The 26,489-nt window shown below is 34.6% G+C and overlaps 1 protein-coding gene across 1 annotated transcript; it reads right to left on the bottom strand.

The window, feature by feature from the left end:
- Nucleotides 1–24,441: 24,441 nt before the first annotated feature.
- LOC149192260 (uncharacterized) lies at nt 24,442–25,528 on the bottom strand. Its single transcript, XM_089406350.1, has 2 exons — nt 25,279–25,528; nt 24,442–25,164 (listed from the first exon to the last, which is right to left on the bottom strand). Exons 1-2 carry the CDS (start codon nt 25,497–25,499, stop codon nt 24,753–24,755), a joined length of 633 nt encoding a protein of 210 aa, XP_089262476.1. The 5' UTR covers nt 25,500–25,528; the 3' UTR covers nt 24,442–24,752.
- Nucleotides 25,529–26,489: the final 961 nt, after the last annotated feature.

Here is a 26,489-nt window from a genome sequence, read left to right as displayed (position 1 = left end):
ATCACATGTTGACATGCAATGTCAATTTTCCACATCACTCAAACATGTTTATGTTTCCATGTCAGTACACCTAATCAACGTGCCATGTCACCAGTGAGATCTTAATAGTATGTTAGTGACCACATCATCTGTCATGTCATACACCTCACCAATGGACAAGTCATGCCTCACATTACTTATAAGGTTATGGGTACATTACTGATAGAAACTAGTAATTACAAGAACACTCAAAGAGTCATATCTCTCCCGAGAAATTACAAGATTTAGAATGACAACATGATCCTTCCTGAGATTGACTGTTGTGGCATTTAACAGATAAATATCCTTGCATAGCAAGAGAAATATGTAGGCTCCCTAGCACACAAAGCAGACTCAGTCTAAAGATCGACACAGACACAAACACTCATCCTAAAAGATCCGGCCACTTTAGGTTCTTCCCTATGCTCGCACAGAGACGCAGGATTCTCAGATCCTTACTCTAGACTTGACACAAATGCCTTCATCTGGGCATTCCTCCTCTTTAAATAGCCCATTCCCTGAGAAAAATCTTCCCCCGTGAAATCTATGACTTCAAAAGTAAGATTGTCCCTGCAAGGAAATCATCCAAAAAAAAAGGATTTGATAGTCCCGTGCAAGGGTATCAAAATCCTTACAATTATTATGTGACATCAAGAAAGTAAAATGTCGGGAATCATTTCTTTCGGGAAACCTTGGAAGGACATCCGCGCAGAGATTCACAAACATAACTAGTATTATGTGCTGGTGTGTACAAAATGGAGATTCTTTTACGAAGAACCCATGAAAGAAACGTCTAACACCATTGTCGGTTAGAAAGACTTTACAATACAAAAAATGACACTTGTGGGTGGGTATAGTAACTATGTCGGAAATGATCTATGAGACTTGTGGAAAAGAATTGGACCGTAACTTCTTTTTCAAATTCCCAAATCTGATCTTCATGATTTTCTGGTGGTTGAAGGAAATTAATTTCTTCAAAAGGATTATCTTTTGGATCTGATTGATGATGAAACTCATTGTATTCCATCCCGGTCCCATCAATACTTGAGGCAAGCTGCCTTGCACAAAATCTTTGGCTTACAAACCAGTGAGTATGACCACAACTCCTTATTGCATTTAGGAAAGTGATATCTTCTATTTCCATGACATATTTAATACTTTTATACAAAACTCGAGTATGGAGTGAGCCGGGTACAGAAAAACCATCAATCTTCAACCATGTGAACTGATAGGGCATGGTAAGGATAGCACTGAGACCATAGATTTTCCACCAACCTATAAACCAATCTGGGAGAGGATCTTCTTGATTCATTCTTTCTATTGGCTGGTCTTCATGGCTGAAATCAAATTGGAGATGATAGAAGAAATTGGATGAGATATTTTCAAAATTCATCATTTGGAAGAAAGCAGACTTTTGCCTTTCTCGATCAAAATCAGTCCTTCTAAGAGGATTGTTAAATTATTTAATTGCGAGTCTGCAATTTCCAATTCTGTTATCATCTTCATAGTAAATTTCATAAGCGATCTTCCCAATATGAGCCGAATAATCAAGTTCTTGAACGGCCAGATCATTTTCAACTTCTTGATCACCCCAAGTCCAAAGGTTGGGAATTCCTTCTCTCCACCTTAGCTCTTTTACTGGGTACCATTCATCATCATGATCAAATAGCATGGTACGACTGATATTGGGATACCTGACCCATCCGTAAGGGGTTTCTATTTCAACACAATCTTCGACTCTTCTTATAAAATTGCAGACTACAGAATGAATAGAATTCTTTTCTAAGAATTCCCTAAATTCTTGTGGCCAGGAATGAATTCAATTTCAAAATTATATTGACTGAGTGTCATCATCCATCTTACCATTGCAGCATCTTCAAAATCACATTTTTGGATGGCGAATTTTAATGCCTGACAATCAGTTTTTACTAAAAATCTTGTATGGATAATAAAATCTTTGAATTTTACAATTCCCAGACAGACTGCTCTGAGTTATTTCTTGAGGCTTGCCCAGTTTGTTTGAGTTGTAGACCATAATCCATAGGCATACTGGAGATTTCTAGAGGTTCTTTCTTTTTCTCTGGATTTTCGTGGCAAAGAAAAACTCTCCATCCAATATTACTAGCATCTTTCATGATTAGCTTTTCCCAATTTTCTTGTATTGGACTTAAAGGCTGGATTCTGCGGATCCTTTCTTTGATTCTTCAGACAGATTTAGTGCATTCTTCATTCCATGGGATTGGTTCTTTCTGCAACCTCTGGTTCAAAAGTTTTCTTTCTTGGGCACAATGCTGAAGAAATTTAGATACATAATTTAGGCTTCCTAGAAACCTCTGCAGCTGTGTTTTATCTAAAATTTCATCAAGAAAATTATCAATAAAATCGAGACTTCTCTGGATTACTTGGTAGGAGCCAAACCGTATATTGTATCCCAGAAAGTATATCATTGTTTTAAATAATTTCATCTTCGATTCAGAAATAATTATTTCTTTTTCTTTTATTCTTTGGAGGAACATCTTCAAATGCTTGATATGAGCAGGAATATCCTTTGAATGAATTAAAATATCATCAATATATTTTTTAAGAAAATCTTCCATACCTTCAAAGGTTTCATCCATGATGCACTGAAAGGCAAAAGGGGCATTTATCAAACCAAAAGGCATTATGTTCCATTCGAAATGGCCTTCTGGTACTGAAAAATAAGTTTTCCATTTGTTTGATTCTTTGATCCCTACCTGCCAAAATCCTGATTTTACATCAAATTTAGAAAATATCTTTGACTTAGAGATTTGTGCCAATATGGTGGATGGTTTTGGAAGAGGATAGGCATCATAGTCAAGCAAATTATTTAGAGGATTATAATTTAATACTAGCCTTGGTTTTCATCTGGCTACTTTAGCATGCTTATTAACATAAAATGCAAAGCAAGCTATTGGACTCTTACTTTTCCTGTTCAGACCTTTTTGTAAGAGTTCTTTGATCTCTTTTTTGTAGAGGGTTAACTGCTCCTGATTCATCGAAATGGCCTTTGATCTTTTGAGTTTTCCATTAAAATCCTTTTTCAAAGGTAGCTCGACTTCATGCTTATGTACATGCCAAAAGGCATTTGGATCTTCCGAGCAACATTCCACAAACTTACTCCTTAGATCTATTATTTCTCTGTCAAATTTTCCTTGTTCAATGTTTTCATCTATCCTTAGGATTTATTTCTTCTTTTCCATCTTTGCCAACAAATTCTCTAACCTTTCAATCTGTTTTATTCTATTGGGTGAACTTGAATTTATGAAAGGAAAAAACAATTTCTTACCTTCTAGTTCCAGAAAATAGTCGAATCTCTTTGTTTGTTGGTCAAACTTTCCTCCATGTTTCTGGAAATTTTGAAAGAAAGGTGTTCCCAAATACATTGCGTGATCCATACCTGTGACGATTGGACAAACAACTTTGATTCCAATGGATTCTGTAAGAAATATATTCACTGAAGTGGTCTTGATATCTCTGTTGGCCGTTGTGACTTTTGGACAACTTGTAGGTCTTAAGAGATGAGATTCTACAACTGAATTATTTACAATATTAAGCCTGGAACCAGTATCCATGAGGACTTTCCAGTATTCAAATCTGGTACCAATTCTGACTTTGAGCTTAGTGCAATACATCACATCTCCAGTAATTTGATTGCATCTTAGACCAGTCTGATCTGTTTCTTCATCATAATCATGCTCATACATGTCTATTCCTTTAAACAGTTTCTGATGATAAGTATAATTCTGTGTTTGGGCTGAGGAAACAGGTTGTTTTGAACTGGATCCTCGTTCATTTTCGGCTTTCATTCTTCTGAGTTGACAATCCTAATGACTTTCAATACAAAGCCTTTAGCTCTCCTTTACTGTCTTTCTCAATTCCTTTATTGCTCTATGGATGCTAGGCAAGGTTTGTGGTAGATATTCACCAAAATATTCTTGCCTAAACTGTCTTGTCAAAGCTTCTACTGAGAAAAGAGATGCTGGTTTTGTGCTTAACTGATTTACCAGCAATTCTTTATACATTTCTTTCAACTAGCGATCTGTGGCTACCATCATTTGTGCGAACGAATTTCTTGTTTGTTCTTTTGTCTCAAGTTGTTTCATCATATTTAGAGAATGACACTGGCAGACATCTAGATCACTGCAATCACAATTATCTTTAAAAAATTATACATAGTGGGGATCACTACAATATTCATCTTTGGAATCAGAAGTGTTAGAGTCAGAATTAAATCTATTTACATAATCTGATTCTTCTTCACTAGTGATTTCTTCACAAATTTCAGGCAAATTCAAATAATTTACCTTTCCAGATTTATTTCTGTAAAAGATTTTCTTTTTACCTTTCTCTGATTTATCTTTTTTTTTCTGTCTTTTTGTAAGTCTGGACAATTTGGGGAAATATGTCCTTTTTGGTTACAATGGTAACTCTTAACTTCCTTTTTGGCTACAATGGTAATCCTTTCGTTTTTTCTGATGGATGATTCTTTTGCCAGAACAATTCCTTCTAGAGTGCTTCTTTTTCTTGTAAGCACTTTGTTCTCTCCCCCGTGAATTTTTAGGGGCAGAAAGGTGCCACTATTTGCATAGTTGTTGATAACCATGCGACTTTCTTGGATTTGTGGCTGCTCGAGCAATTTTCATTTGTGAGCAGAGTTCAACAATTATTGCTTTAACTTCTTGCCGAATAACTCCAAATTTGTAGTCACCAATCTTTCCAGGTAATTTAGTGACTATGGGCTGTGAAACCCATAATGGTAAAGAAGAGATGAATATTTCTTTCCATTTTGGTTCAAGAATGAGTTCAGGAGATAAAGTATGCAACCGGTGTAGGAACTCATTAAAATATTCATCAAAATGCTGCATATTATGGAGTTTCATAGCAACCAAAGTGATAGTAGTTAAATCATTGTGAATATGTGGAAATCCAATGAAATTTACAGTGATGCCATAAATTAAACAACCAATCATATTGTTTAGAGGGAGTGATGTTGTCGTGTCCATGTATACACTTCCATCTGCATTCAGAACTTGTGAGTTTTCCCATGTTGTTAACAGAGCAGGATCTTTCAATGTTTCAGTTTTTAACCATGAGTCTAAAGATCCTTCAAAGCCACCAATAATTCTTCTGATAGAATTAATGGGTCCAATATCATCAGCCAAATAAGTTCTATAACCAACAAGCATAGAATGCATAACTGATAAAACTTCTGCCTCAGTGCAATTATCTATATTCCACGAATATGTGGAAGATGCAGACCAATCTTTATGGTATTCAGATTTCATCAAGTCTCTTCTGTCTGGGGCAAGGCTCCAGGTAGAGTTCCAGGTAGATATAGATGTGTTTACATGGACCATATGATCTTCAGGAATGTTAAACTAAGCTTTGTCTTGAGGATAATTTTTTTTTACATACTCCTCAAGTTTTTCTAGGGAAGGTTCCTCATCATCTATCTCTATCTTATGCAAGCTGGTATCTCCTTTGTCTTCCTCATCATACCATTGTTTTCTTCCTGTTTCTTCTTCTTTTACATTTTCCTCTTCTGCTTTCTTCATTTTGATAGATTTTTTCAGAGAGGAAGTGGTTGATGTACTAGAATAAGAGTATGTTATGGGATTTGATTTTAGATGTCCAAAATAACTTGGGGCAGCAAAAAGACTGTATGGATAAGAGGTTCTTGCTTTGGGAAACTCTATTTCTATAGGCTGCTTTATAAGACTTGATACTGAACCAGAGATAGTGTAGGGAATCTGTGATGAAGGTTCACTAAACAAGGTAGTGGATTTGTAATATTTTGATGATGGCTTCTTCTTCAATAATTCAACAGAATTGGAAACATTCAAAACTTGCTTCTTTATAACATCAAGACTAGAATTTACTTTAACAATTTCTTTCCCATGAAATATAGCTGCATCAACTATCTTCTTTTCTGTGGATATTCTGAGTTTGTCCAAACTTTCAGCTATATGTTTATCATTTTTTGTTAAAGTCTTGACGTTATCATTCAAACAAACCAAAGCATAATCTTGTTTTTGCAACATTCTATTCATCAAGTCTTATAGAATGTTATTCATTTCTTCTATGGTTTTACGCCGGTTTCTCAGATATTTTTCTAAACTGGAAAGAGAAAGATTAGTCCAGTTTGTAGCAAGGACAGAGTCTTTCACCAAGTCTTCTGTCTAGATTGGGAAAAGTTTGAAGATTTTCCCATCTTTTTTCCTAATCACAAAATTTTTCCAAGGTGGAAAATCATTGTCAGTTTCATAGATTTGTCCATCAAAAAGTCCCCATTTATGTTTTGCAGGGGAACCAGATCTAATCATGTTTATCTGCAAGCAACTGCAGATATCTTTTATCAATTTTTCTCCTTTCACTCTTATGGCCTCCAAATCTCTGGGCAAGTTGGGTTTGGATAACATGCTTTGTATTTTTGGAGAAAATTCTGGAGTCACAAGGGGAGATGGAATAGTAACAGGATTGGATTCCATCTTTTCTGCTTTAAAATTATCAACATTTAGAATTCTCTTCTGCCTAGCCTGATTTAAAAAACTTTTCCTCAAGGATTCCTCTATCTTATTAGAGGAAGGATAATACCACTCATAAAAGAAAATCCATTGATTGTTGGATTTCATCCATTTTTTCCATTCCTTGTTTTTCTAAATGTTGAAATTTATTTTTTCTTCTTTATGCAGCAGTCTGAGTTCTTCAACATATCTGTTTTTAGCTTTATGTGTGAAAATATCCCAACTAAACATTTTCTTTTTCCGTTGATTGTTAGGATCATATGGACTAATTCCTTTATAGATTTTTAGAAAGGCGGAAATTTCATTATTTGAAAGAAATTCCACATGCCTTGGAATTTTATTTTTGGGATTTTTTCTGTATGATGGAATTTTTGATCCATCTGTGAAACCTAAACCCTGATGGATATTTTTTTGTGTTGACCGAGTAATTATTTCTTGATGGATGCAAAAGAAATTTGTCTTAGTATATTCTTCTTCAGATTTACTTTTATCTGGTATAAAAGTAATCATGTTTATTCTCCTTCTGTCATCTTCAATATTGCCATGTGGATTTGGTGGAGGTGTAGAAAATTGACAGAAAGTTTTAGAACAATGTGGATGGTCACAGACAGCATCTAAGGAATTACTGGAGGAAGCAATTTCACTCATAACTAATTTTTTTACAGTATGGAGAAATGTAGGATCAACTGAAAATGTGGGACTAGTATTTATAGATATAGAAATATTTACAGAGGGTCCACCACGCTCAGCGCGTGACTCTGGAAAGATAGTATGGACATTACCATTTCTGGTGGTAAAGATTGTGGAGGAATTGATAGGAGAAGGTCGAGTTGGTTTTTTGATGGATTCCCATTTAGTAACCCATTCGGAAGGAGGTTTCAATTCAAACCGGGGAATCATCTGGGGTGCAATAAGATTCATGCCATAATCATGGGTGATTAAAGTGGTGAATTTAGATTGTGATGAGATAGATTTAACCATAGAAGGAGTAGTCTTTTTATAGAATTTGACTACTGAGGACCACCATATGGCTATGTTTTTACTATCATCCTCAAAATCATCATAACCATGTGTTTGTAAGCCTAACATCAAAGCATTTATAGCATTTGGATCTATCAAGGCTATGGAGAAATCAGGAAAGCATGACCATGAAGCTGGGCCATAGGCAAGGGTCCCTTGGCATCCACCAATAAGGGCTTTAAGAAGAGTTTTCCATCGTCGATCAAAAACATAGGAGAAAAAGACAACATCCTGGCCTTTCCAATGTAGAGGCTAGATACCTATTTGGACATGACCAAAATGGGAAAAACTATAGCCTGCTTTTCTTGCAGCACCAAAGTCGGATTGATTTATGATATTCAGAGTATGGAGGATATTTTTATTTGAGGTTGTTTGCAAAACTTCTTCTTTGACCTTATATCTCCAGAACTAGATGGAGTCCAGTAATCCTAAGTTTTTGTAAACATTTTTCAGGTCTACTTTCGGAAGAGTCCAAGAATCAGATGCAACAGGTTCTGAAAATAGATTAACAGACTTATCAAGAACTATAGACTCTGTAACAGACGATTTTCTTCTCTCTATATTTGCTTCTTCTTGTTCTTTTAGAATTTCTTCAAAGGATCTATCCCCAAATCCATGACGAGAACTAGATGCAGATAAAGAATCCATGAAAGCGTGAAGAAATACGTATAGAGGAAGACAAATAACTTATGCAACTTCAGAGTAATAGATATAAATCTTCAGAATGTTGTGTACCAGATTTATCAGTATTGTGATCATAAATAGAGCAGGTTTCATGGCTCCTCATGGAAAGAAGTTCTAATCTCCTAGTCTTCAAGCGCCATAGACGCCATCTTCGGCTTTAATAGGCAACAGACATTATCGAGACTCAAGCAAACTCAGATGTTCCCAAAAGTATGCTCAAACAAAATGCAACTTGGCTCTGATACCATTTTATTACTGATAGAAACTGGTAATTACAAGAACACTCAAAGAGTCATATCTCTCCCGAGAAATTACAACATTTAGAATGACAACATGATCCTTCTTGAGATTGATTGTCGTGGCATTTAACAGATAAATATCCTTCCAAAATGGTATCAGAGCCAAGTTTCATTTCGTTTGAGCATATTGTTGGGAACATCTGAGTTTTCTTGAGTCGCAATAATGTTTGTTGCCTGTTAAAGCTGAAGATGGCATCTATGGCATTTGAAGACTAGGAGATTAGAACTTCTTTTCAAAAGGAGCCACAAAACCTGCTCTATTTACAATCACAATACTGATAAATCTGGTACACAACATTCTGAAGATTTATATCTATTACTCTGAAGTTGCATAAGTTATTTGTCTTCCGCTATACTTATTTCTTCACGCTGTCATGGATTCTTTATCTGCATCTAGTTCTCATCATGAATTTGGGGATAGATCCTTTGAAGAAATTCCAAAAGAACAAGAAGAAGAAAATATAGAGAGAAGAAACTCATGTGTTACAGAGTCTATAGTTCTTGATAAGTCTTTTAATCTATTTTCAGAACCTGTTGCATCTGATTCTTGGACTCTTCCAAAAGTAGACCCAAAAAATGTTTACAAAAACTTAGGATTACTAGACTCCATCCAGTTCTGGAGATATAAGGTCAAAGAAGAAGTTTTGCAAACAACCTCAAATAAAAATATCCTCCATTCTCTGAATATCATAAATCAATCCGAGTTTGATGCTGCCAAAAAAGCAGGCTATAATTTTGCCCATTTTGGCCATGTCCAAATAGGTATCCAGCCTCTACAATGAAAAGGCCAAGATGTTGCCTTTTTCTCCTGTGTTTTTGATCGATGATGGAAAACTCTTCCTAAAGCCCTTATTGGTGGATGCCAAGGGGCCCTTGCCTATGGCCCAACTTCATGGTCATGCTTTCCTAATTTCTCCATAGCCTTGACAGATCCAAATGCTATAAATACTTTTATGTTAGGCTTACAAAAACATGGTTATGATGATTTTGAGGATGATAGTAAAAACATAGCCATATGGTGGTCCTTAGTAGTCAAATTCTATAAAAAGACTACTCCCTCTATGGTTAAATCTGTCTCATCACAATCTGAATTCAGCATTTTAATCACCCATGATTATGGCATGAATCTTATTTCACCCCAGCTGATTCCCCGGTCTGAATTGAAACCTCCTTCCGAATGGGTTACCAAATGGGAATCCATCAGAAAACCAATTCGACCTTCTCCTATCAATTTCTCCACAATATTTACCACCAAAGATGGTAATGTTCATACTATCATTCCAGAGTCAAGAGCTGAGCGTGGTGGACCCTCTGTAAATATTTCTACATCTGTAAATACTAGTCCCACATTTTCAGTTGATCCTACATTTCTCCATACTGTAAAAAAATTAGTTATGAGTGAAATTGTTTCCTCCAGTAATTCCCTAGCTGTTGTCTGTGACCATCCACACTATTCTAAAACTTTTTGTCAATTTTCTTCACCTCCACCAAATCCACATGGCAATATTGAAGATGACAGAAGGAGAATAAACATGATTACTTTTATACCAGATAAAAGTAAATCTGAAAAAGAATATACTAAGACAAATTTCTTCAGTATCCATCAAGAAATAATTATTTGGTCAACACAGAAAAACAACCATCAGGGTTTAGGTTTCACAGATGGATCAGAAATTCCATCATATAGAAAAAATCCCAAAAATAAAATTCCAAGGCATGTGGAAATTCCTTCAGATAATGAAATTTCTGCCTTTCTGAAAATCTATAAAGGAATTAGTCCATATGATCCTGACGGTCAATGGAAAAAGAAAATGTTTAACTAGGACATTTTCACACATAAAGATGAAAACAGATATGTTGAAGAAATCAGACTGCTACCTAAAGAAGAAAAGAAAATTTTCATCATTCAGAAAAACAAGATATGGAAAAAATGGATGAAATCCAACAATCAATGGATTTCCTTTTATGAGTGGTATTAACCTTCCTCTAATCTGATAGAGGAATCCTTGAGGAAAAGTTTCTTAAATCAGGCTAGGCATAAGAGAATTCTAAATGTTGATAATTTTGTAGCAGAAAAGATGGAATCCAATCCTGTTACTATTCCATCTCCCCTCGTGACCCCAAAATTGTCTCCAAAAATACAAAGCATGTTATCCAAACCCAACCTACCTAGCTATTTGCAGGCCATAAGAGTGAAAGGAGAAAAACTGATAAAAGATATCTACAACTACTTGCAATTAAACATGATTAGATCTGGTTCCCTTGCAAAACATAAATGGGAACTTTTGATGGACAGATCTATGAAATTGACAATGATTTTTCACCTTGGAAAAATTTTGTCATCAGAAAAAATGATGGAAAAATCTTCAAACTTTTCCCAATCTAGACAAAAGACTTGTTGAAAGACTCTGTCCTTGCTACAAACTGGACTAATCTTGCTCTTTCCAGTTTGGAAAAATATCCGAGAAACCGGCATAAAACCATAGAAGAAATGAATAACATTCTGAAAGACTTGATGAATAGAATGTTGCAAAAATAGGATTATGCTTTGGTTTCTTTGAATGATAATGTCAAGACTTTAGCAAAAAATGATAACATATAGCTGAAAGTTTGGATAAACTCAGAATATCCATAGAAAAGAAGATAGTTGATGTAGCTATAGTTCATGGGAAAGAAATTGTTAAAGTAAATTCTAGTCTTGCTGTTATAAAGAAGCAAGTTTTGAATGTTTCCAATTCTGTGGAATTATTGAAGAAAAAGCCTTCATCAGACTCTTACAAAGCCACTACCTTGTTTAGTGAACCTTCATCACAGATGCCCTACACTATCTCTGGTTCAGTATCAAGTCTTATAAAGCAGCCTATAGAAATAGAGTTTCCCAAACCAGGAACCTCTTATCGATACAGTATTTTTGCTTCCCCAAGTTATTTTGGACATCTAAAATCAAATCCCATAACATCCTCTTATTCTAGTACATCAACCACTTCCTCTCTGACAAAATGGACCAAAATGAAGAAAGCAGAAGAGGAAAATGTAAAAGAAGAAGAAACAGGAAGAAAACCGCGGTATGATGAGGAAGACAAAGAAGATACCGGGTTGCATAAGATAGACATAGATGATGAGGAACCTTCCCTAGAAAAACTTGAGGAGTATGTACGAAATTTTTCTCCTCAAGACAAAGCTCAGTTTAACATTCCTGAAGATCATATGGTCCATGCAACCACATCCAGATCTACCTGGAACTCTACCTAGAGCCCTGCCCTAGACATAAGATACTTGATGAAATCTGAATACCACAAGGATTGGTCTGCATCTTCCACATATTCGTGGAATATAGATAATTGCATTGAGGCAGAAGTTTTATCAGTTATGCATTCTATGCTTGTTTGTTATAGAACTTATTTAGCTAATGATATTGGACCCATTAATTCTACCAGAAGAATTATTGGTGGGTTTGAAGGTTCTTTAGACTCATGGTTAAAAGCTTAAACATTGAAAGATCCCACTCTGTTAGCAACATGGGAAAACCCACAAGTTCTGAATGCAGATGGAAGTGTATACATGGACCCGACAACATCACTCCCTGTAAACAATATGATTGGTTGTTTACTTTATGGCATCACTCTAAATTTCATTGTATTTCCACAGCATAACAATGATTTAAATGCTATCACTTTGGTTGCTATGAAACTCCATAATATGCAGCATTTTGATGAATATTTTAATGAGTTCCTATACCGGTTGCATACTTTATCTCCTATACTCATTCTTGAACCAAAATGGAAAAAATATTCATCTCTTATTTACCATTATGGGTTTCACAGGCCATAGTCACTAAATTACTTGGAAATATTGGTGACCTAAAAATTCAGGGGGGAGAGAACAAAGTGCTTACAAGAAAAAGAAGCACTCTCGAAGGAATTTTTCTCGCAAAAGAATCATCCATCAGAAAAAACCAAAGGATTACAAAAAGACACAACTATACTCTCGACAGAAGGAAGTCAAGTGTTACAATTGCAACCAGAAAGGACATATTTCCCCAAATTGTCCAGACTTACAAAAAGACAGAAAAAAAGATAAATCAGAGAAAGGTAAAAAGAAATTCTTTTACAGAAATAAATCTAGAAAGGTAAATTATTTGAATTTGCCTGAAAGTTGTGAAGAAATCACTAGTGAAGAAGAATCAGATTATGTAAATAGATTTAATTCTTACTCTAACACTTCTGATTCTGAGGATGAATATTGTAATGATCCCCACTATGTAGAATGTTTTAAAGATAATTGTGATTGCAGTGATCCAAATGTCTGCCAGTGTCATTCTCTAAATATGATGAAACAACCTGAGACAGAAGAACAAACAAGAAATTTGTTCGCACAAATGATGGCAGCCACAAATCCCCAATTGAAAGAAACATATAGAGAATTGCTAGTAAATCAGTTGAGTACAAAACCAGCAAAGCAAATAATCCTAACAGAGGATATGTGCCACCAGCATCTCTTTTCTCAGTATAAGCTTTGACAAGACAGTTTAGGAAAGAAGAATTTGGTGAAGATCTAGCACAAACCTTGCCTAGCATCCATAGAGCAATAAAGCAATTGAGAAAGACAGTAAAGGAGAGTCGAAGGCTTTGTATTGAAAGTCATCAAGACTGTCAACTCAGAAGAATGAAAGCCGAAAATGAACAAGGATCCAGTCCAAAACAACCTGTTTTCTCAGCCCAAACATAGAACTATACTTATCATCAGAAACCATTTAAAGGAGTATAAATTCATGAGCATGATTCTGATGAAGAAACAGATTGAACTGGTCTAGGATGCAATCAAATTACTGGAGATGTGATGTATTGCATTAAGCTTAAAGTCAGAATTGGTACCAGATTTGAATACTGGAAAGTCCTCATGGATACTGGTTCCAGGCTTACTATTGTAAATAATTTAGTTGTAGAATCTCATCTCCTAAGACCTACAAGTTGTCCAAAAGTCACAACGGCCAACGGAGATATCAAGACCACTTCAGTGGATATCTTTTTTACAGAATCCATTGGAATCAAAGTTGTTTGTCCAATCGTCATAGGTATGGATCACGCAATGTATTTGGGAATACCTTTCTTTCAAAATTTCCAGAAACATGGAGCAAAGTTTGACCAACAAACAAAGAGATTTGGCTATTTTCTGGAACTAGAAGGTAAGAAATTGTTTTTTCCTTTCATAAATTCAAGTTCACCCAATAGAATAAAACGGATTGAAAGGTTAGAGAATTTGTTGTAAAATATGGAAAATAAGAAATAAATCCTCAGGATAGATGAAAACATTGAACAAGGAAAATTTGACAGAGAAATAATAGATCTAAGGAGTAAGTTTTTGGAATGTTGCTCGGAAGATCCAAATGCCTTCTGGCATGTACATAAGCATGAAGTCGAGCTACCTTTGAAAAAGGATTTTAATGGAAAACTCAGAAGATCAAAGGCCATTCTGATGAATCAGGAGCAGTTAACCCTCTGCAAGAAAGAGATCAAAGAACTCTTACAAAAAGGTCTGATCAGGAAAAGTAAGAGTCCAATAGCTTGCTTTGCATTTTATGTTAATAAGCATGCTGAAGTAGCCAGAGGAAAACCAAGGCTAGTAGTAAATTATAAGCCTCTGAATAATTTGCTTGACTATGATGCCTATCCTCTTCCAAAACCATCCACCATCTTGGCACAAATCTCTAAGTCAAAGATATTTTCTAAATTTGACTTAAAATCAGGATTTTGGCAGGTAGGGATCAAAGAATCAGACAAATGGAAGACTGCTTTTTCAGTACCAGAAGGCCATTTCGAATGGAACATAATGCCTTTTGGTTTGATAAATGCCCCTTCTGCCTTTCTACGCATCATGGATGAAACTTTGAAGGTATGGAAGGTTTTCTTAAAAAATATATTGATAATATTTTAATTCATTCAGAAGATATTCCTGCTCATATCAAGCATTTGAAGATGTTCCTCCATAGAATAAAAGAAAAAGGAATAGTTCTTTCTGAATCAAAGATGAAATTATTTAAGACAATGATAGACTTTCTGGGATACAATATACAGTTTGGCTCCTACCAAGTAATCCAGAGAAGTCTAGATTTTATTGATAATTTTCGTGATGAAATTTTAGATAAAACACCGCTGCAGAGGTTTCTAGGAAGCCTAAATTATGTATTTAAATTTCTTCAGCATTGTGCCCAAGAAAGAAAACTTTTGAACCAGAGGTTGCAGAAAGAACCGATCCCATGGAATGAAGAATGCACTAAAGTTGTCCAGCGAATCAAAGAAAGGATCCGCAAAATCCAGCCTTTATGTCCAATACAAGAAAACTGGGAAAAGCTAATCATGACAGATGCTAGTAATATTGGATGGGGAGCTATTCTTTGAAACGAAAATCCAGAGAAAAAGAAAGAACCTCTAGAAATCTGCGAGTATGCCTTTGGATTATGGTCTACAACTCAGAAAAACTGGGCAAGCCTCAAGAAAGAACTCAGGGCAGTCTTTTTGGGAATTGAAAAATTCAAAGATTTTGTTATCTATACAAGATGTTTAGTAAAAACGGATTATCAGGCATTAAAATTCGCCATCCAAAAATGTGATTTTGAAGATGCTGCAATGGTAAGATGGATGATGACACTCAGTCAATATAATTTTGAAATTGAATTCATTCCTGGCCACAAGAATTCTTTTTCTGATATGCTATCAAGGGAATTCTTAGAAAAGAATTCTATTCATTCTCTAGCCTGCAATTTTATAAGAAGAGCCGAAGATTGTGTTGAAATAGAAACCCCTTATGGATGGGTCAGGTATCCCAATATCAGTCGTACCATGCTATTTGATCATGATGATGAATGGTACCCAGTAAAAGAGATAAGGTGGAGAGAAGGAATTCCCAACCTTTGGACTTGGGATGATCAAGAAGTTGAAAATGATCTGGTTGTTCAAGAACTTGATTATTTGGCTCATATTGGGAATATCGCTTATGAAATTTACTATGAAGATGACAACAGAATTGGAAATTGCAAACTCACAATCAAACAGTTTAACAATCCTCTTAGAAGGATTGATTTTGATCCGGAAAGGCAAAAGTCTGCTTTCTTCCAAATGATGAATTTAGAAAATATCTCATCCAATTTCTTCTATCATCTCCAATTTTATTTCAACCATGAAGACCAGCTAACAGAAAGAATGAATCAAGAAAATCCTCTCCAATATTGGTTTATAGATTGGTGGAAAATCTATGGTCCTAGTGCTATCTTTACCATGCCCTATCAGTTCACACGGTTGAAGATTGATGGTTTTTCTGTACCCAGCTCACTCCATACTCGAGTTTTGTACAAAAGTCTTAAAGATGTCATGGAAATAGAAGATGTCACTTTCCTAAATGCAATAAGGAGATGTGGTCTTACTCACTGGTTCATACGCCAAAGATTTTGTGCAAGACAGCTTGCCTCAAGTACTGATGGGACCAGGATGGAATACAATGACTTTCATCATCAATCAGATCTAGAAGATAATTCTTTTGAAGAAATTAATTTCCTTCAACTGCTAGAAAATCATGAAGATCAGATTTGGGAATGTGAAAAAGAAGTTATGGTCCAATTTGTTTCCACAAGTCTCATAGATCATTTCCAACATAGTTACTATACCCACCCACAAGTGTCATTTTTTGTACTGTAAAGTCTTTCTAACCGACAATGGTGTTAGACATTTCTTTCATGGGTTCTTCATAAAAAAATCTCCATTTTGTACACACCAGCACATAATACTAGTTATGTCTGAGAATCTCTGTGCGGATGTCCTTCCAGGATTACCCGAAAGCAATGATTCCTGACATTTTACTTTCTTGATGTCACATAATAATTGTAAGGATTTTGATACCCTTGCACCGGACTATCAAATCCTTCTTTTCAGACGATTTCCTTGCATGGAAAATCTTACTTTCGAAGTCATAGATTTCACGGGGGAAGATTTTTCTCAGGGAATGGGCTATTTAAAGAGGAGGAATGCCCAGATGAAGGGATTCAGGTCAAGTGTAGAGTAAGGATTTGAGAAGCCTGCGTCTCTATGTGCAAGCATAGGGAAGAACCTAAAGTGGCCAGATATTTTAGGATGACTGTTTGTGTCTGTGTCGATCTTTAGACAAAGTCTACTTTGTGTGCCAGGGAGCCTATAGATTTCTCTTGCTATGCAAGGATATTTATTTGTTAAATGCCACAGCAGTCAATCTTAGGAAGGATCATGTTGTCATTCTAAATCTTGTAATTTCTCGGGAGAGATATGACTCTTTGAGTGTTCATCCTAAATGGCTCCACATGTCCACATTCTTTGTCAAACTGGAATTCAAATATTTCAAAATGATAGAGTTTAAAAGGTTCCAAATGTCTAGATATCCAAATATTTATATGTTCGGAACATCTGACGTCTCCAAGAATTCCACACTTATTAATATCCCAAATGTTTAGATATTGAAGTATACAAATATCCAAAATATATACCACTTTCTGGACTTATATATTGTCAAAGGTCTTATATGTTGACATATCTAGATATGTAGATTTTTGGGACATCTACTTATTTCCATACCTCTTCCCTTCATTACGCGAATTTTGAGGTACAAAATGGGCCTAAAAAATGTACTAACAAAATGAACTTTAAAAGAATCAACAAGATGCAATATGATGATGTCATCCCTAGGGATAAACATTTTTGGAGGGAAAAGAAAATTACCTTTTTGTTGTATTTTTTTCTTATCTCCTTAAAGTTTTACTCAAATTTCAAGGATAGACACTCGTTATATGTGGAATTAAAATTCACGTCAACATAATATCCACTCTTCAAACTTTTGAGTAGACTCACATCGAAAAAAATGAAAATACTTGAAAACAACTTTTCTTTCCAAAAACACATTTTTCATGTACTTTCAATTTTTCCCAGTGTGGGTCTACTCAAAAGTATGCAAAGTGGGTACTCGATCAATGTGGAAATTAATTCCACATCCAATGGGTATACACTTAACATTTGAGTAAATATATAAGGAGATAAATCGAAAGTATAACTAAAAATATAGTTTTCTTTCTTTTCCTTTAGAAATCCATAACTCATATTTTATTCTTTTAACTATTATTTTATTAGTTTTCTTAGGAGGCCAATTTTAGACCTCAAATTTACTCTAATGTAACAAACTTTTGGTTGGGCCCATGGTCACAACCCTCATCAACCCATCTGACTAGGTGCTAAGGAAAAAACTTGAAACCCTAAAATTTACAAATTTTTCATGTCTCGCAATGGTGAAAAATGATGCCTCATACCAAATTCAATTCAGAAAATGGTAATTACTTTTCCCAAATAAATTTAAAGGCATGTGGATTTTCTTAGGCTATAAATACATCCCCAATGCCTCATCTACAACCATTAAGCATGATTTTTTCTCAAGAAATTAGAATGAGGCCATCTGATCACAATTTTCCCACCTAAGGGAAGTACCCCACTCCTTATCAATCATAAAAACATAGGGCTTTTAGCTAAATATAATACCAGGTGAAGGCTAGCATCAAGGCCTACCTTCATAAGGAGCACAATACTTTCAAGGCACAACACAAGAAGACATACAAGAAGCCCCCGAGGGATAGCTCAAATGGTCGAGTTCCCGTTGATAGTACTCTCCCGGTTTGAGAGGTCACGGGGTCAAATCTCCTCGAAGGCCTGATGGCCGTGCCTGTCTACGTGGACGTAGCGGCCCACCTCCGGTGCCCCGTGAACCACATCGAAAAAAAAAAAAAAAAAAAAAAAAAAAAAAAAAAAGACATACAAGACTCATTATCCTTAACAAATATATCTTTCCAGTTACTCAACCACATAGTTATCCCGACAGGGATTTGTAGCATTTACATTTATTCTAAGGGCCATCAAGGGTTAATCAAGACTTTCAGAAAACTTAACCAATTCAATATTTAATCTTCAACATCAATTTTTTTATAAAGAATCCTTCCTCAAAATATTCAGTCTAACATTAAGGCTTCTCTTACATATCTAGAGCAGAGGTAACTCCCATGGTTGTGTATCACTAAGATTTATCGTCAACCAATTAACCATCATAATTGACATAAGAGGTTGAGATACTATAATTCCCCATCTCTTCATCCATAATATCATTCTTATCGAATTCCTAGAATAGTTATAAATAAACATCACAATGTTTTTTTTTAAACTTAGCAGGCATGTATATAAATATTACATAACCATCATGGGTAGAGTCATGAAGTCGTACAATGAACATATATAACATAAAACAAGGTGTAAATTCAATAGGAAAACACATAAATATACATAATTAATTAATATAATTTCTGTTTCATTTAACATGATTAAAAATATAACTTTGAAGTACACAAGGCTAGTTATCTATCCACAATGCATAGTTGCTTCCAACCGACGAAGAGTGAGCCGGTTTCCACCCAACAATAGGATTAGTTGCTTCCTCTAACCTTTACACCAGGGTAACCTTAGTCCAAACCATGAAGCCATGAGGGAATTATATCTAAGAATCCCATCAATCCTAAAGTGTGACACCTAAATTATGGCTTGATTCTCAACTATGTTGCATAGCATAAAGAGATTTCCTTCACTATGCAGCTAACCTTTGGTAACCTCCTCTTTCTTAGTGCTTAGTACCTTGCTTGGCAAGCACCCAAAAAGTATCTCTCTTTTCAACTACAAGTGGTGGAAGCATGAAGGCCACTCTCCTTCATCCACATGAAAACATTGAGTTTTTGTCAAAATACAAACACTTGACGATGGATGTCTACTTAGCTATATTGTGCAACACAAAGGAGCCCCTTAATTGCTTCATATATCCCTTAGTTTCCTCCTCCCAGTGTTTCAATACCCAAGTTAGCAACACCAAGAACATAACTATACATATTAGCTTAGGTTTTGGGGAAACTTGGACTTGGTTTTCTCATTCAATTAGGGATCTACTAATTGATTCCTTACACAAAAAATCATGGGTGTCTATTTCTTTTAATTCTTCATGGGTTTCTTCCTTTCCATGTAAAATAAAACCTCCTACTTTACATAACTCATTCATGGATATCTATTTTTCCTTCTACACGAGAGATTCCCTTGCTCTCTCCTCATGAATACCCATAATATAAGACCACTTGTCTTCCTATTTCTTATTGGTTTCTTCCTCATTCCATTTCCTATAAAATTCTTGCTATTTGTGGTCAAATTAGAAGCTTTTGGCCGGACCCCAAGAAGTGTCTAGTTGGGCACTCTCACCACACCTTTGATGAGATGGTTGGGTACAACCCAATTATTGCCACAATTATGGGAGTTTTAGTTCAACTACCAACCCCTCCCCCATAACTTTCTTAGGAAATTTAACAATATTGAATATTCTAATTATTAGGGTTAGCCAAATAACTCATTGGAAAAAAATATTTCCATACTTAGGTTTTCTACCATATTTTTCTTGATGGATTCCCCCTCTCATGGGTTTTCATGATCTATATTAAGGATACATCTCTTTATATATTATTTGGAATTTTAGATTAAAATTAAAATTACGAGAATTGTGATTCTTTTAACCCTCTTACATTTACATACCCAAATAGGTGTCATTAACATGATTAATCCTAAAATCAATAGTAGATTAAATGTTGGGGTGTTATAATTGCACTGCAATGTTCATTAAGGGTAATGTCACATGTCACTTTTCTCAAGGATTTTGTTGCATTGCAACATTCCTCAATGGGTCTATTGCAATATTAAGTTCATATTAGTTGAATTATATTGAATTGTTGCATTCCTCAATGCTTACATTGCATTGTGACAATCATCAAAGGTTGTGTTGCAACATCGATTTTGGTTGAATTATGTCGCATTTCAATGTTCATCAATATTTATGTTGCATTACATCATTCATTAGTGGTAGCGCAAAAAAATGTTAACCAAAGTTAAACCCATACTACAGTCAACAATAGCTAACCAAATAAGGATAATCATGCTCAATCTGCAACCAACCATAGTTAACCATTAAGAATTGTAATGAATCAAATTAAACTATTTTCAACAATAATGAGCTATAATCAACAAAGATCAACCCTATACACATAGCCATAGTCTATTATAGTTAAATATAGTCAAATATAGTTAATGATGGTTTTAAAAGTCAATCAATGTCAAACATGGTAAGACATTGTCTACCATAAACAACTAATATTCAAGCATAGTAGAAAATCGTCACCCATAGTTGAAATAACGGTAACATGTGTTAACATAAATAATCGTTGTTTTAAGGCTTATTTTTAGAGGTTCACGATTTAGCTCAATGTGTCACTAAATTTTGTCAACCTAGAAAGGACCCCCGATACTATATTTTTGCTTCACCATCTGATGGAGAAAAGCTAGCACACAACCCCTCCTTTTACCTTGGATATCTAAACTTTAATGGATATCTTGTACATCTTTTCCTTTACTTTAGAATTTTTTCTGCTTCAACCTGTCATGAATTTTTTTCTTTCAAGTGCAATAGGATCTTCAAAGACTTGATTAGGTATTTTCCTTTTCATTTGAGCAAATTGTTTTGACACCTAGAAAATTTCCCAAAAAAATTGCAAACTTCCTTTTTACATTCCATAAAACTTTGTTTTCATGCAACATATCACACTTGAAAAGATCTCCTTGCAACACAATACCTCATGTATCCAAAAAAAATCTTTCTTCATGACATATTACATTGTTCTATTTATGTTTCAATTGTGAAAATGGAAAATTCCAAGAGAAATATTTTCATCTTTTTCTTTATTGCATCCACTAAAATGTCCATTTCAGATCATAGTATTAGAAATAAATAATTTTTTTGTTAATTATATATCACCAAAATGAAACATTTTCACCTATAATATAAAACTTTACTATGTTGTGATACACTACACTTACTAAATATTTACATTGCGTTTCATTAAAAAAAAATTATTCATTCTTTCACATCTAAAATGACTTTATATTGCTATGCATCTATGTTGACTTCACAAAACATTACTCTTAGGTGATACATTGCACTTATTGAAGTTATTCCTCTCTTTATATATTGCATCACACTAATATTTACTTTCCTATAATTCATGACATTGCACTTGCACCAAATTTTACTTGCATGTGGTGCATCACATTACACCAAATCTTACTTTCTTGTGTTACATCACATCACATGATAGTTAGTTTTCTTGCACCACGTCACTTTTGCTCTAAATGAAGTCTCTAATACATATAATACTATAAGACCAAATCTTTAAACATGATACACATCAAATAAAAGTGTGCATAAACCTTATAATTGTGTGCTTGTTAAGATTTCATCAACCACTACTAATTATATTCGGCAATATTATGGATATTTTGTGAACTTCTGATCATTTCACATTAATATTAATACTAGTATCTTATAACTTAATCTTTCTCTCAAAATTAATATAATTAATTAATAATTTCTTTTTATTTTAATCATTAGAATTTGATAAAATTTCTCATTAATTATTAGAGCTTCTAGATCATTGTAATATGAGTTAAAATTTTAATTAAAATTTCAATATACATAAAATATGCACTGTAATTATAATTATAAGTTAGTTTTAAGGTTTTAGCTAAGGAGACACTAAATTAGTTTATGAGACTTCCTTTTTTGTCGAATAAAAATCCTAAATTCATGTAGTGATTTGTCTACTAAATTCTACATAGGTATACTCTACCCTGTTATAGATTTGAACATGGGACTTTGTAACACGAAACACATATTTTTAACCATTAGACTTAAGTTTGTCTACTAAATTCTACATAGGTATACTCTACCGTGTTATAGATTTGAACATGTGGCTTTGTAACACGAAATACATATTTTTAACCATTAGACTTAAGTTGTACAATAATCTAATAGTAAGGTCAATATGACTAAGTTATAGACCAAATTGGTATATAATACCTCTTTGTTTGTGAGACAAAACACCCACCATATATTATGGTGTAGATGCTCTATTATTTTGAATTTGAACCTACACAATGAAAAAGAAACATTTATTCTTAACCACTTATGTCGATAAAACTCTAATCACACATAAAAGATAGATTGGTTCAATTTACTTAATTTGGACATAGTCTAACTTATAGACAAAATAGCATTTTTTTATTAGGCCATACAATTTCAAGCAAGAATGTGATTTTTTGTTGTTTAAAATACACTTTTGAATGTATAAATAGATTGAGCACTTTGAAAAATTATTGAACACTAAAATTCTATAAATTAAACAACTTAAATTCAAGTTTCTAAAAATTTCTATTAAATTTTAATTTAAATTAATAAAAAAAATATAGTAAAAAAAACTATTTAATCTATAAATTAAACTATCTCCTTAATTTATATTAAAAAATTAATAAAAGCAAATTTAAAATTTAAGTTACGCAGTGAATAGAACTTTATAAAGCCGCATCATTAATGATGACACAAGCTGAACTCTTTTTTTTAATAAAAAATTCGTTAGGTTCTCTGGATGAAGAGGGTGGGACACACCCAGTAATTATAAGAATAGTTCCACATACTTTTTTCGTACCTCAACCGTTTTATTATACTTAACGTGTGGATTGTTTAAACCATAAAATGCTGAGGAACCGAGGAACGCTGTCTCTTCCATCATGCCAAGGGACAACGTGGGGCACCCCGATACTTCACATTGGCTCTTCGAGCGTTTTATAGACTCTTGGCGCGCACTTTTTAAATTATAAAACGGTGGACAACCGCGGAACGACGACTTTCCATCATTCCATATTCCGAGTAACTGTGAAGACGGTGGCTTAAAAGCGTCTCTGACAGCGTGTGACGGAAGTTACATCATTTCTGTGACAACAGTTGAGATTCATTCGATAATATCTGCCTTACGATCATGTGTTTCCTTCTGGGGTGAGTCAATGACCAGATAAACTCGGAGAGATGATTAGTTTCATGAATCAATTTTTCTTTTTAAATATCAGGAGTGTTTTTGTCATTATTAAAATCAAAGTATGGATCTAACATGAGTAGATACGGATTAAATTTCTTCACATATAAAATATAATATATTATTTAAATTATATTTTTGAATATTAGATAAAGTATATATAAGATTAAATAAATGTTTGAATTTCAATATTCTTTAATTTCTGTTCATAAATTATATCTTAAAGGGGACAGACAGACTGACAAACTTACACATCCCTTTCATACTGACCTGTAGAAAGAACTTTTCTGCTCAATCAGAGGAGTGTAGAATTATTAAGATCAAAAGAAAATTTGAATTTTGACCCATTTTATTTGATGGTATAATACAAATAGATTTCAATTTTGAATTTTATATTTTACTTATTACTTCATAATAAGACAATCACCCATTCAATTACAATGAGTAAACCATGTGACTATCAAGCTAATTGTTTTAACCTTATGTGTCTATTAAGCTAATTGTTTTTATATTTGACAAAATGAGCACCATGTTTTTTCACAGAACTCCTTCAGCAGATGACACAGAGCGATATGGCATATAGATTAAAATGCAATTACAGAAAATGAAAGTATATTAGTTACCTTTAAATATTCTTTTCTACTTACGTAACTATTATCTTATTTATTTAATCTCTCTGCTTTCTCTACTTTCTTGATTAGATTTCAAAAAAGTACTCACTCTAAAGATTCTCCGAACTACCTAATTACATTATAAAGATATAACTCCCTCCCAATGTTAATTGCATGATCCAGACAGCAATGCTTCATAATGCTTCATACGGAAAAACTTTCGTGTTAGGTTGCATTTTGGTTACAAATGAAACTGAAAATAAATAAAAGAAACTTTGATATCATATACTGGAACGGTAGGAAATTTTATTCATGTCATGGAGTTATTAACATATGTAGAAAACATACTTGACAGACAACTAAGCAATCTTTACAGCAAATAGAAGCTTGATAGAGCCTCTGATCAGCTTTGTGTACATACCAGAAAGACGGAAAGATTTTCATTATTTTGAACACTACAGTTTGAGGTGAAATATGAACTTCTAATCTCCGGCCCAAGCTTATAAAGCTGATGAGAAATGGCCAAGCGCGAAATACGCTGTTTGTGAGCACAAGAGAACGCCTAGTTTTATCACCATAATACGTCCGACAGGAGTTTATACCGACGACAGAATCCTCCTTTTGTAGGGCTGCTGTGACGAGGAATGCCGGCCAAGTTTCTGCAGCTTTCAGTAGACAGCATGCAGTCTTGTAAGAGACTGGATTGAGGCTGCCTCTCTTTGGTCCCTACGAATTTGACGCGGAGTTTAAGGGTAGGCTTACTATTAACTTTCCTGGATTTTCCAATGGTTGCTGATGCAGATTGCTTCATGGCGCTTGCTTCAGTGGTAGCCACCTCCTTGAACTTCCCAGCTTCCTTTTCGTATGATTCGGCTTTCCTTTTCTGTCTCCGGCTTTTCTCTTTTGCTTCTAAGTCGAGGCACCAGTCGCATACATTTATGCTATCAAATTGCAACTCATCAGAGTACATCTTGCTGCAATATCTGCAAGAGTGGCGACATATGCAAACATGAAAAATAGCGGATCATATGAAAACCATGGGAGTAAATTAACTATAGAGGCTATGAGCTAGAAAATTGCTGGAAACGGCTACCCACATATGCTGAAATCGGCTGTAGCATCTGTGGCATCTGAACAAGCGTTCCTGAAACCCAACGTCGCCACACATGCAACATTCTCTTCCTTTCCCTTTCTTAGTATTCTCTCTGGAGCTGTAATTTAGGGTTTTACTTGGTTCCTTATCCATACCAGTCGATCGCCAGCTGTTATGCGCAATAGTTGCATACAGCTTGCCTAGTTTATCACTGAGAGCCCTCATTCTTTCTTGATAATATAGATATATTATATTTGCCTCCATTCAAATTAAAGCATATCTGGAAAGGTGTGGAGTCCTTGACTCAAATACAGCCTGCTACATTGGTACGGTGAAAGGCAGGGGTTGATCCGTTTTCCCAATCACCATCTGTCAAGTCTCAAAGATCTTTATCCATCTCAATCTGTATGAAGAATATGCTCAGACCAAAGCAAAACAACGATCATCTGCCAGCCATAAGCAGGACAGAACAGATACATGGTGGCAGTCAAATTTATGGCAGTCTTATTATATACGTGTTCGGAGAAGTACACACAACATCCGATCCGGAGAATCAAAACAGACGCCCTACCTAGCCACTTCTTGAAGTCGCTGTATATAATGGGGTCCTCTTACTAACCCGAGTGTAAGGTTAAACTCAGACTCGTACAAGGGCCATGTCGTCCTCTTCAGCATGGTTAAAGCCACCTTAAACTTTCTTGACGAAGCATTGGGTTCCTCTGCTTTTTTTTCCAGGTGTTAGCTTTAGTCAGGATTTTATTCATCGACAAAGTTAAGCGGAATTCCACTTTGACGCTAGCATCTGCCATTTTATTCTCTGATTATCTCTTTTTTTTTGTTTCCAGGTGGGTATGGAAAATGTATCCATGTCACTCTCAAGCAATTGACGTCAATAAAACGTAAAACGTCGATAAAGACATTTGGTGTTGCTGGACCTGTTTGATCATCGCTGCGGAGGAAAGCTGCATTTTGCATAGTTTAACCCTCCCGGTTTATTAGGGTTTTGATTCCATAATTGAAGTTAAATATTTTTTAATTAAGTGAAGCATTTATTTTAGAAGAGGATGATAGAGATTTAATTTTCAGAAAGATTTATATTAAGTTAGTTACCCTATTAAAATGTCCATCTATGGTATTGTAAGATATTTAAGAGTCAAGATTTTTTTTATGGTAAAGTGAAAATAAATTTCTATAATAAAATGGATAAATTTCTAG

The sequence above is a fragment of the Pinus tabuliformis genome, chromosome 2_2 (assembly GCF_031772625.1).
Source record: "Pinus tabuliformis cultivar Carrire ecotype Pingquan chromosome 2_2, CPIR1, whole genome shotgun sequence".
NCBI lineage: Eukaryota > Viridiplantae > Streptophyta > Pinopsida > Pinales > Pinaceae > Pinus > Pinus tabuliformis.
This window is presented reverse-complemented; position numbering and strand designations above follow the sequence as displayed.

What these genes read in the sequence shown, in the direction of transcription:
- LOC149192260 (XM_089406350.1), bottom strand. Translation starts at nt 25,499, where the DNA reads ATGAGGGCTCTCAGTGATAAACTAGGCAAGCTGTATGCAACTATTGCG. An exon ending in TACAGCCGATTTCAGCATAT is followed by an intron (nt 25,165 to 25,278) that starts GTGGGTAGCCGT and finishes CCACTCTTGCAG; the next exon opens with ATATTGCAGCAAGATGTACT.